The sequence below is a fragment of the Rhinatrema bivittatum genome, chromosome 5 (assembly GCF_901001135.1).
Source record: "Rhinatrema bivittatum chromosome 5, aRhiBiv1.1, whole genome shotgun sequence".
NCBI lineage: Eukaryota > Metazoa > Chordata > Amphibia > Gymnophiona > Rhinatrematidae > Rhinatrema > Rhinatrema bivittatum.
In genome coordinates, this window is record NC_042619.1 from 78,974,234 (window position 1) to 78,986,618 (window position 12,385).

Sequence of the window (12,385 nt, forward strand, 5' to 3'; positions counted from 1 at the left end):
TGCTCTCTTATATACAAACTCTCAATCACACACACATGCTCTCACACCCATTCACACCAGCTCTCACCTAGGCACTGATTCACACCCACAAGCTCTCACCCAGGCTTCTATTCACACCCACACACACCAGCTCTCACCCTGGCACCCATTCACACCAGCTCTCACCCTGGCACCCATTCACACCAGCTCTCACCCTGGCACCCATTCACACCCACAAGTTCTCACATAAGCACCCATTCACACACAGATACACAAGCTCTCACCAAAAACTTCTTCCTTCACTGCAGGGATGAGCTCCAGTTCTGCCACGGCTTTACTCCGGGCCTTATTTTTTCGCCGCCACAGGGATGGGCTCCCATGGTGGCCTCGGTCGGGGTCGCCGCCACGGGAGCCCGTGGTGGCCTTGCTTGGTCGGGGTCAGGTTTTCCTCTTCACCTCCATGGGGATGGGCTCACATGGCGGCCTTGCTTCATCGGGGTTCGACACTCATTCCTCCCACCCCATCCCTGGGCTATGCGATGCCTGCCTCACCGGCCAGTCAGAGGCTTCCTCCCTTATTCCTACTCCCACTGGCAGGTAGAAGGGAGGAGGCTTCCATTGGCCTGCACGGGGGCAAGCAGAATGAAAGAGGCATCACACTGAGCAGTGGGGGGTAGAAAGAAAGGAGGCTTCCAATTGGCCCGCTGGGGCTGGAAAAAGGGAGAAGGAAAGTACAACGGGGCAGTGGGACACCGGGAGACGCGACACATCTGCTGGTGTTTGGCAACAAACTGGTGTGTTGCGACACACCGGTTGAGAAGTGCTGGTCTAGAGGCCATTGGAATAGCTTGCTGTCTATTGGATAAGGAGAATATATTAGCAAACTCAGCTGGGTTCTCACCCTACACAGATTGTCTTTACAGCCAGGTAGCATCCTAGATATTCTACTGCTGGGTTTCTTCTAATATGGATCTTTTTACTTTTCTTGCCAACAGAAAGTTTCAGAAATTCTTATCCAGGAGGTATTTCTGCCACACTCTTGTGGCAGATGTCTTTTTCTTCTTTGCAGAAAAGGCCTTCTATATGCCTATCCTCCTATTCCCTTTATTGTGAAAACATTGGTGAAGCTGAAAGAAAATTGCAGAATTATAATCCTAATAGCTTTCACTTAGCCCAACCAAGAGTAGTTTCCCCGCCTCCATTAGGGAACCAATTCATCTGGACCCTCTTCCAACCCCAATTAGCCAGAATCACAGAACTCTACTTCACCCAAACATCCCTGAATTAGTTCTAAATGCTTAATGTTGAGGGAACTGTAATTTCTGGTTTTGGCTGCTCTGATTTGTCTCAAGTGCTACTACCTTCAAGAAAATACCAGAATTTCTTAATCCTTCAAATGAGAGGTTTTCCATTTGGTGCACAAACAGGGGCTTTTTCCCATTCTCATGTTCAGTACATAATTATTGGATTATCTCCTCCATCTCTCCAAATCAGGACTAAAGACAAACCTGGAATTTATCTTAGTGTGATAAGCCTACCACAATTGGGATCACAGAAAATCAATATCTTCCCTTCCTCTGGTAGCATGTTTTATAAAAGGATTTCTATATACAAAATCTTGTGTAAAGCCATCCATGTTAACATGAGATCTCATATGTTACAATTCATAAGACCTTTTGAACTCATCCATACACCTGACATCTTGTACTTTTCTTTGAAAGATGTTGTCTTGGTAGCAGTCAACTCTGCTAGAAGAGTCAGTGAATTGCAAGCATCAGTGGCTTAGCTTGATGTAAAAATTCCAAAATTTTTGCATCAAGCTGTCCAAAACTCCTTCCTAAAGTGGTATTGGATTTTCACTTGAATCAATTCATTATCCTGCTAACCTTTTTTTTTCCTAGACCTCATTCACACTGTGCTGAGGGTACTCTACATACCTTAGATTGTAAAAGAGCTTTTCAATTACACAGAGCTAAGACTTTGTGTCTTTCCAGTTCGCATCTCTTATGACCCTATTAGACCTGAGTTACCTGTGATAAAGCATATAGTCACAAATCAGATCTTAGATTGCATATCAGCTTGCTATTATAAAGCAGGCTTATTATTGAAGGGCTATATTAAAGCCCAAAATGTGAGAGCTATGAACACCTCATGGACTACCTTGCATTAGCATCCATTGAAACCATCAGTAAAGTCTCCTTTTTACTTCGTATTACTGCCTAGATGCGGACTTTGTCAGGATAGAGGATTTGGACAATTAGTTCTGAAGAACCTTTTTAAGTGTAAAAAAAAAAAAAAAAATAATAATAATAAAATGTTTCCATTTCCATAATCATGCAGTTTTTGTGGGTTGTCTTGCAGAGAAGATAGAGGAGAACTTTAAGACAACCTCAGCTTGGGAGTTCCCACATTTTGGACTAACTTTCCTGCTTGTCCACGAACAAAGCAAACTTACTGACCTGTAACTAGTGGAATCACCTATTCCTGCCACTTCCCTTTGGAGCTGTAAACATGTTCATCTTGAGCTATTATGAGCCCTACCATATAATAGCTACATATGCTCAGAAGAGTCTTAAAATGTTCTAGCTGTGGCTAGGGCACCATCCTTGCTAAGTGTTATTCCACAGATTACCAGTTACAGATATGCAACTTTGCTTATGTCGCAGGATGTTGATGGAAAAGAATACAATATGTATCATTTTATAGATTATCAAAAGATATCCAGATTCCTTGATTATTTTACACAGATAATTCCAGAATTCTTGATTTTTATATATACCATGAAACTCCTGTCATGAAATAGACTAAGATTTAATTTTTTAATATACTGGGTTTATGCTATATGACAAATGCAAAAGAAGAGAATGGACAAAAATGACTAAAACAGAGTAGGAAAGATTTCCTTCTCTTCTGTGTCTCACGTGAGACATCTGGGAAAACTCTTAACATTTAAACCCAAAAATAAATCATTTCTATGTCTCAAGTATAATCTTAACAGCCACTCTGTCATGCTCAAGGGCGAGAGTCACTATCAAATTAGCAGGAACAGCTAGTTCTGTATAGGAGGTCTCCAAAAATTCTGAAACATTCAAAAGTTGTACTGGACCAGACGTCAGAGGTGTAATTCCTTCACTTTGTTTGGTAGATCTCTTTTGTTTTGGAAGATAATACATCTTAGAAATTGGGGGTATTGCATTCTCATCTATGTGCAAAACCTCTAACAGAAATCTTTTAAAAATGTCTCTTGGTGGATTTAACATGACTTGTGGAAAATTAATGAATCTCAAATTGCGACATTTAGCCGCATTTTCCAATTTTGTGGAAATAATCTTCCTTTCCTTTATGGTAGCAGTTTGTAATTGCTGTATTTCTTGAATTTGAGCTCTGTCTGCAACTGTTCCAAATCAGAATTAGCATTGGCCATTACTTTAATTTTTCCTTCGAGCTCCTTAATTTTGACATTCATAGGCTGTAACTGTGATAGTATAGAAGACTTTATTTTATTTATAGAGTCCCAAATGATTTCGAGGGTAATAACTTCAGGTCTTACCCTCATTGAAAATCCTCTTTCAGGAAAAAGACCCTCTGCTCTAGTAGCCTCCTCCAGCCGTAATTCACTTCCACCCCTAGGTTGCCCTGATGACCCATCTGAATTCTTGGTCACGGTCGCTACTCTGTCAACCCCTGCTGGGCTCCGCCTCTCAACACTGTGGTCTCCGGGCATCTCCCTCGGCACAGGAGTGCTCCTCATCGCGACCTGATTAACCGGTGGGGATCCCTCAGCAGGGCTAAAAGGAGATAAAGAACCAGGGAAAGAGGGGAACTCCTCTTCTCCTCTCCCACTTTCCAGCGGTTGTCGTCCTGCTCCCGAGTCTCCTCACACAATATGCACATCCATTGGCCCGGTAACGATTGCAGTCCGGGGGGGCCCCGCAGAGTATGGTTCTCCCCTCAGCTTGCATTTCCTACCCATTGCAGGAAAGTAGCAGCAAGAAATTCAATTTAAAAAATACTCCACTCAATGGAGCTCAAACTCCAAGTGATGCTAGCGAGTGGCCATCTTGGATCCACCCCGACCCCCTCCTCAAGTGTTATTAATTGGAGGGGCTTTCTTTTTAAAGTTTCCATGCAAATGCATGGTCAAATACACAAATAATACATATATTTTCTTTGATCCCCTCCAATTAACACAATTCTTAGTGGGGAAAACTCCTCCAGAAGCAGCAGATACCAGGACCAAAAGAGCAAATCCCTTATGATAAATGATTGTCTCTATACTCTAGCGAGTGTCTCTCTTTCTTTATTAATTGTATGTAATGATTACCTTAAGTAGAGAAATCTCACCCCCTCATTTGTGGACTGTATATTAGAGTAATCTAGTTTGTTTGTATATTTGCTTCTTATTATTTCTATGATTATTTCTGTATTTTCTTTTCAAGATTGATATCTTGTAATTTGTTTAAAATGCATAAATAGAAAATAAAAAAAATGACTAAAACAAAATAACTAAAAAAAATATATGAAAATGTGTTTTGGCTCAAAGCTCTAAAACCAGGAGAAAATATTTTTAATTTTTTCTTGAATTTCTGGCTATATATAGGTAAAAATGTAAAAATAACAGATTTTGTTGATGACCAAAACAGGGTGCAGTGTGTGTTCCCTTTGCTTTTTAATTGACATATCTGTTTCAGGATGTAGTGCTATATCACACTGTTGAAATGCACAATTCATTGGAAGGTTTTTTTTAAATCTAAAACCTCTATCCTTTATAAGAAAATATAAAGTAGGTTATACTTTAAACAACTATTTGAATTAAAACAAGAAGCCTTTTAAGGATTTATGTAACAGAGAAAAATGTTTGTTTTAATTTATTTGGAACTTGTTAAAGAAAAACACTAATTTTTTTTACATGTGTACCATAAGCTTGCTGTGCAGACTGGATGTACCATTTGGTCCTTTTCTGCCATCATTTCTGTGTTTCTATGTGATATGTATATATCAAGAAATGTTAAACAGCATAAAATCTCATTTTTCTCAGCTGCTGCTGTTGTGCTTATTCATGTTCTATTTTTACATGCTTCTTTTTCTTAGAAGCCTTTAGATTTCTAGGGAACATTTTTCTTTTATTTCATGATTATATGCTAGTATTTTGTTTTCTGATTACTAATGCTCTATGTTGGAGAGACTTCAGAATTTCTCAGTAATGTGGTATCAATACACTTTTGTTTTCAAATTTTGTAAGAGAGGCACCATATTTGCCTTACAATGAAATATGGGACCCAGCTCTGGACATGACAATAGACCAAACACCTGATTTCTCATCTTTGAACTTTGAAGAGGATATGGATTTCACACACAGTAAAGAAGAGCTAGAAGTTCGAGTTAGCTATGTATCATCCCCCTCCAAAATCTCGGTTCAGTGGTTGTCATCTGGGCATCTGCTTAAAAGGTATATGCTGAGAATAACCTTTTCTAATACAATTTTTAATTCATATTAAATAGATGCATGTTTTTTCATTGTTACAGTTAATAGTTTAAGGCAGTGAAATAGGGTTTTAGCTGTAAAATGCGGTGTAATAAAAAATTAAACTGCTGTGATAAAGTAGATACAATGGCTATACAAAGTGTACATCCCCTTTCTAAAATGTTCACCTTTTGTTGCCTTATAGCTTGCATTAAACCAGTATTCCATGTATCTACAGATCCTACCTCACAACTGCCAGGTGTAAAATATATTTAATGTAAAATTCTTTAGAAAATGAAGTAGTTTAGAAACATGTAATAGCTTGGTTGGATAACTGTCCAATCCCCCATCCCCTTTGTTCTTCTGTAGCAATCCTAAATACTTAAAGCTCTGGTGTATACAGTCATCTTCAAAAACAGCACCAAGTAAATTAGCCCCATCAGTGTTAAAATTGTACTGATTCTTAGAATGATGGAATAAATTCAGAATATCATGCTGGCTCTCTTGGCGAGTAGTGCAATTTCAAAGCAAAGACCCAACTAGGATCAAATTGGTGTCAAAAGATCTCTGGACATCATTGTGGAAAGGCATAGATCTGAGGATGGGTATATAAGAATTGCAAAGTCCTTGAGTATCTCTTGGAGCATGGTCAAGATAGTTAATAAGAAATGGAAGAGATATATGGCACCAGTTAAGACCCTGCCTACATCAGGCCATTCCTTCAAACTGGATGACTGAGCAGGGAAACTGATCAAGGAGGCAACCAACAGACAAACAAATTTGAAAGAGCTACAGGCTTCAATGACCAAGAATGGTCAAGTGTGCATGTGATGAAAATATCCTAAGCATTCCACAAATCTTGCCTTTATGGTAGGGTGGCAAGGAGGAGTTATATTTGGCAAAAACCCAGCACCTCATAGTTCACCATCTCTCCTGTGAAGCATGGTGGTAGTAGCATTGTGTTATGGGGATGTTTCTCATCGATAAGGACTGTGGCATGTGTCAGGATACAAGTGACAATGAATGGAGAAAATGATGACTTGCCTGCCCTCTGCAAGTAAACTGAAGCTGGGATGTACATTTACCTTTTGTCATGATAGTGACCCACAGCCAGAGCTACACTGGATTAGCTAAGGGAAAAAAAGTAAATATTCTGGAATGGGCTGAATCAGATCCCAGATCTTAGTCCAGTTGAAAATCTGTGGCATGACTGAAGACTGCTGTTCTGTGCTTACCAAAGAGCTTGACACAGCTTGAACAGTTTTGTAAATATTGACAAATATAGGTGTGTAAAGTTGGAGACCTATCCCAACAGAATCTCAGCTATAATTACTGTGAAAGTTGTTTCTAATAGGTATTAACTGAGTGAGATGTAGTTGAACAATTGCTGGATTTCAGGTTTGCTTACATACATATGCTTTGTCCCACAATAAAATGGAAGACTTTTTGCCATAAAAGATGTGGGGTATGGCGTGTAGATGAGTAAGGGGAAGAAACCTCACATAAAAAGCGTGCAAGTCTGCCATACCACACAAAATGTGAAAAATGATAAAGGGGGTGTAGGCCTTTTATAGATATGTGGGTGTCTTAGTTCAGCTAGAGGAGGTGCTGCTTTTACTTGTTACATTACTTGGTTTGTATCTAGATGACTGCAAATTCAAACTGGTTATTGAACACATGGTAGCACGTAAAAGGTAGTTCAATTAGCACAGATTTTAAACTTGTGAACTGTAGTGCCATTATAAAAGGTTTCCACTTCTCACCATTCTTTTGCATTTCAATCAGCTCTTTAATCTAGTGGTCAGAATAGTGACAGAGTGTAGTTATCATATTTTACTTGTTAAATGGACAGTTCAACTCAGAAACATTTTTTTCTTTTTGCAATAATCAATCTGTTTGTGAATATGACTTGCATAACTTTTGGAGTTGTCTCAGTTGCTTTCATATATAGCTATTCTCGTTGCCCTAGCTTTTCTCGTAAAAAGGAGCAGTGCTGCAAGTGTTTAGTTGACTATCGAAATAAGTGGGAAGCTATATCATTCAGTGTTCCAGAGCCTACTTTTCTACCCATTAGTTTTGGGATTTGAATTTGCAACCTTCTGGTACTCTACCAGTGAGGTAAAGGAGTAGCCTACCTTCTAAGCAAGTTGGAAAACCCTTCCTACTTTAGCCAGGTTTCTCATTTTTAGGGATGCACATTCATTTAAAAGAGAGAGGTAGTATGAACCAAAGCATTTTTATTTAGGTTTGATTTTTCATGAAACAAATGTTACGATCCCCCCTGTTGCTGCGCTACAGGAGGTATCTCACCTTCCTCTGGAGGCCGCTACAAAGCCAGGGCCTCGCCTATGTACCATCCAGGATTTGCTCCAGGGCCTGGGAGGCCTAGCTGTTCCTGAGGCCTGCCTGTGACTTGCTTGTGTTTTCTTGGACTTCCTGGTTCCGGCCACGCCCTTCTCCCTAGGGGCAGCCTGCGGCTCTCCACCTCATTTATAGGGCCAGCAAGGGGCGGTCCAGGTGAACTCCTCCCAGGGAGTCGCCTGCATGCAGCAGTATAAAAGGACTTTCACTTCAGTTCCTGGGGGCCTTCGGATTGGGTTCCACAGTTGCCTGTGTCATCAGACCAATCCAGGTCCTCCATGGTCTCGCTTGTCTTGACGGCTCCCTGTCCTGTCTCTGCCTGTTGCCTTGATGATTGTTCCGGATGTTCCTGATGTTTGTTCCTGATCCAGTTCCTGATCCAGTTCCTGATGTTCCTGCTTGCTTTAGGCTGCCAGGAGTGCAGCAACCTGCCTTAGACTGCCAGGAGTGCAGTAACCCACCACTTCCTCTTCCCTGTGCTCGTCCCACTCCTGCGGCTGTAGGACAGGGTGGTCCGTGACCAGTCCAGCCGTGCTGGCTGTGTAGGGCGCCCTGAGAGACAGTGCCAATGTCTTCCTTCCCAGCCCTCGTCTATGATGTCCTCGCTTCAGCCCTCGCCTGCGATGTCTTTGCTTCAGCCCTCGCCTGCGATGTCTTCGCTTCAGCCCTCGCCTGCGATGTCTTCTGTGTTCTAAGGACTCTGTCTGCCCTCGTCCTCTGTCCGGCCTGCTGCCCAATGCCGTTACCCAGTGGCAGGTCCGAAAGGGCTTGGAACAGTCAGAGGACCGTTCATCAATCAACATTGCGTTGTTGTTTGCCATGGGCGTGCAGGTCCGGTTGAGGGTCAGACCTTGTTCTATCATCCTTGCTTCAGCCTTGCCTCATCTAGCTCTCCATGCTTGCACCGGCTCACCTCCCACGGTGTGGCTTGGGGCTCCTCCCTGAGTCTCGCCGTGGCCCAAGGGCTCACACCACCTGCTCTAGATGCGACCGTGCTCCTCGCGCCCACAACAGAACCAGAGGCCTCTAAGCCCTTGGTTCTTCAGCAGCGTGGAGGACGTGCTCATAACAGAATCCGAAGGCCTCCAAACCCTCTGTTCAGCAACGTGGAGGACGCGCTCATAACAGAATCCGAAGGCCATGAGCTCGGTGAGCTGTGCTTGTGATGGACTTGTTTGGTCCCAGGATTTTTTCTTTTTCTTCTTCTTGGTTTTCGTCTCACGACCTGCTGGAGGCGCCAGCTTCTGCCACTGATTACAACCTGCTGGAGGCGCCAGCTGTCTGGGTTCCACGACCCGCAGGAGGCGCCTGCACCCAGGCCCTCTGCTCCTTGTTCCCAGGATGGAGATCTACGACATGCAGGAGGCGCCTGCGCTCCTCTTGATGTTGCTGTAGTTTGCTCCCGCCCTGCCCCCCCCCCCCCTTGTTTCCTGCCTTTGCTCGTTTCTGCTGTGGTCCTGCTTTTGCTCGTTTCTGCTGTGGTCCTGCCTTTGCTCTTTTCTTGCTGTGGTCTTGCTTTTGCTCATTTCTGTTGTTTCTCTGGGTGCGCTTGTTTGTGCTGTGTGTGGGTGCGCTTGTTTGTGCTGTGTGTGGGTGCGCTTGTTTGTGCTGTGTGTGGGTGCGCTTGTTTGTGCTGTGTGTGGGTGCGCTCGTCTGTGCTGTTTTCCCGCTTGTTGCTCGTCTGTGCTGTTCTCTGTCTGTCCTTTGTTTGTTCTGTTTTGTTCCCGCTTGTTTCCCGCTTGTGGGTGCCCGTCCTCCTCGTTCCCGCGTTTTGTTCCCTCGCTTCCTGTCTCTCCCTCTTCACTCTTTCGCTCTTCGCTCCATCGCTTTCCGCTCTCTTGCTCCTTGCTCTTTCGCTCTTGGGCTCCCTTGCTCTCCGCTCCCTTGCTCTCTGCTCCTTCGCTCTTGGGCTCCCTTGCTCTCTGTTCCCTTGCTCCCTCTTTTGTGTTGGGTGTTGTCGCTCGGTCTCGTGTTCCCGCGGTCTCCGTTCGCTCGGTCTCGTGTTCCCGCGGTCTCCGTTCGCTCGGTCTCGTGTTCCCGCGGTCTCTGTTCGCTCGGTCTCGTGCTCCTTGGTCCCTCGTCGTGCCTTCAGTGGTTGTACTGTTGCTTTGTTGTTGGTGGTGTGTGCTTGCTTGCTTGCTTGTTTGTTTTCTTTGCTTGCCTTCTGTTTCTTGTCCTTCTGAAGGGGGGGACCCCTTGAGGGGGGGGGGTACTGTTACGATCCCTCCTGTTGCTGCGCTACAGGAGGGTATCTCACCTTCCTCTGGAGGCCGCTGCGAAGCCAGGGCCTCGCCTTTGTACCATCCAGGATTTGCTCCAGGGCCTGGGAGGCCTAGCTGCTCCTGAGGCCTGCCTGTGGCTTGCTTGTGTTTGCTTGGACTTCCTGGTTCCGGCCACGCCCTTTTCCCCAGGGGCCGGCCCGCGGCTCTCCACCTCAGTTATAGGGCCAGCGAGGGGCGGTCCAGGTGAACTCCTACCAGGGAGTCGCCTGCATGCAGCAGTATAAAAGGACTTTCACTTCAGTTCCTGGGGGCCTTCGGATTGGGTTCCACAGTTGCCTGTGTCTTCAGACCAATCCAGGTCCTCCGTGGTCTCGCTTGTCTTGACGGCTCCCTGTCCTGTCTCTGCCTGTTGCCTTGGTGTTTGTTCCAGATGTTCCTGATGTTTGTTCCTGATCCAGTTCCTGCTTGCTTTAGGCTGCCAGGAGTGCAGCAACCTGCCTTAGGCTGCCAGGAGTGCAGTAACCCACCTCTTCCTCTTCCCTGTGCGCGTCCCGCTCCTGCGGCTGTAGGACAGGGTGGTCCGTGACCAGTCCAGCCGTGCTGGCTGTGTAGGGCGCCCTGAGAGACAGTGCCAATGTCTTCGCTTCAGCCCTCGTCTGTGATGTCTTCTGTGTTCTAAGGACTCTGTCTGCCCTCGTCCTCTGTCCGGCCTGCCGCCCAATGCTGTTACCCAGCGGCAGGGCCGAAAGGACTTGGAACAGTCGGAGGACCGTTCATCAATCAACATTGCGTTGCTGGTTGCCATGGGCGTGCAGGTCCGGTTGAGGGTCAGACCTTGTTCTATCGTCCTTGCTTCAGCCTTGCCTCGTCTAGCTCTCCATGCTTGCACCGGCTCACCTACCATGGTGTGGCTTGGGGCTCCTCCCTGAGTCTCGAGTGGCCCAAGGGCTCACACCACCTGCTCTAGAGGCGATCGTGCTCCTCGCGCCCGCAACAGAACCCAAGACCTCCAAACCCTCGGTTCTTCAGCAGCGTGGAGGACGCGCTCGTAACAACAAATGCCCAAAACCTTTCATCTCATTTGTTGCAGGAAGCAACAAGTATTATTTCCTAAACTTAAATCAAATTAAAAAATCGCCATAAAATGAACATTTTTTTAAAGCCCCAATAATAAAACAGAAAATTTCCATCCACATTCCTATGCATTTCCATCCCTTTATTTCTCAAATCTGTCACCATGATTTGTAGTATAGCATGTAATCAAGCACAGCATCTCATTCAATTAACATTGTTTTTATCTTCTCAGAATGAGCATTTGTCTTCTCTGTTTTGCATACTTTTTAAGTGTGACATTTCCTAGTTTTTATTGGAAATTTCAATTCATGGAATTTTAGTTTGCAGGACAAAATGGCTGAAACTTATAAAAAATCAAAGCCTGAAACAATCAGGTGGGAAATAGGTATGTTTTGTGCTGTTGAAATACCGATCCTGAAACAGTGGCGACGAGGACAAATCATCAAAATTGTTTCAGAAACTTTTGTTGAGGTATGTTTCAATTTCTTTAATTTAATTGTCATAGTATAAATCATTCATGGAGGAATATTAACTAATTTCCAGCCATTGTTTGATGCTTTGATCAAATTGTGTATTTTGGTAAAAGCACATTTGTGTTTCCATTACTTGTCTTGTATTGTACACACACCATTTTATCTAACAATCGCTAGACATTGATAAAATTGGAACTTGAAAGTAGAACTGATCTTATTTTATGGCTGGATAATTAAATGAGTTTAGGGAGGGCACAGATGGTTGGTGTTCATACCTGGGTACTAACAATGAATGTGTCCTCTCCGATGACAGGAGCTAAAGAAGACTGTACTTCAGGGGTCTTAAATAATTTTTTTTAAATTCTGTTTAGTGAATTTTTGCATCCTGTACTTATGCTGTTAATTCATTTGACTTTCTAATCTGTCTAGGAGTGATCCCATTGCTATACAGATATCATTATTCTGGCATGGAATTTGTGCTGGCAGAGAGAAGTTAATGCCAAGCAACTTTATATATTTATCTTCCAAATCAAGATCAGGATATTTGAAAATGGCTGAATGATAACATAAATGCTAGAAATTGCTAGCTTTGATATTAAATGTGCTTTTTTGAAACTTTTCAAATATGATTCATCAAGGTCTTTTCCCATAGGGACAGAATGGAAAAGAAGCTTTGAGCTGTCTCTAAATGTCACTAGAACCAGATTCTTTAGTCAAAGAAATAGATTTTGTCTTGACATCTTTATCCCCCTCTGCATTGTTTAGGGTTCTCTTCTTATCAAAGTGCAATAAAAATACACAATTTTATTTAC

The 12,385-nt window shown here is 43.7% G+C and overlaps 1 protein-coding gene across 1 annotated transcript in view; it reads left to right on the plus strand.

The window, feature by feature from the left end:
- The window catches only part of RNF17 (ring finger protein 17), a 1,084,608-nt gene that overhangs the window by 553,555 nt on the left and 518,668 nt on the right, over positions 1-12,385 (plus strand). Inside the window, exons 20-21 of the mRNA XM_029603155.1 lie at positions 5,222-5,428; positions 11,421-11,571. Of these exons, the coding sequence (XP_029459015.1) occupies positions 5,222-5,428; positions 11,421-11,571 (358 nt within the window). The remainder of the gene's footprint in view (positions 1-5,221; positions 5,429-11,420; positions 11,572-12,385) is intronic.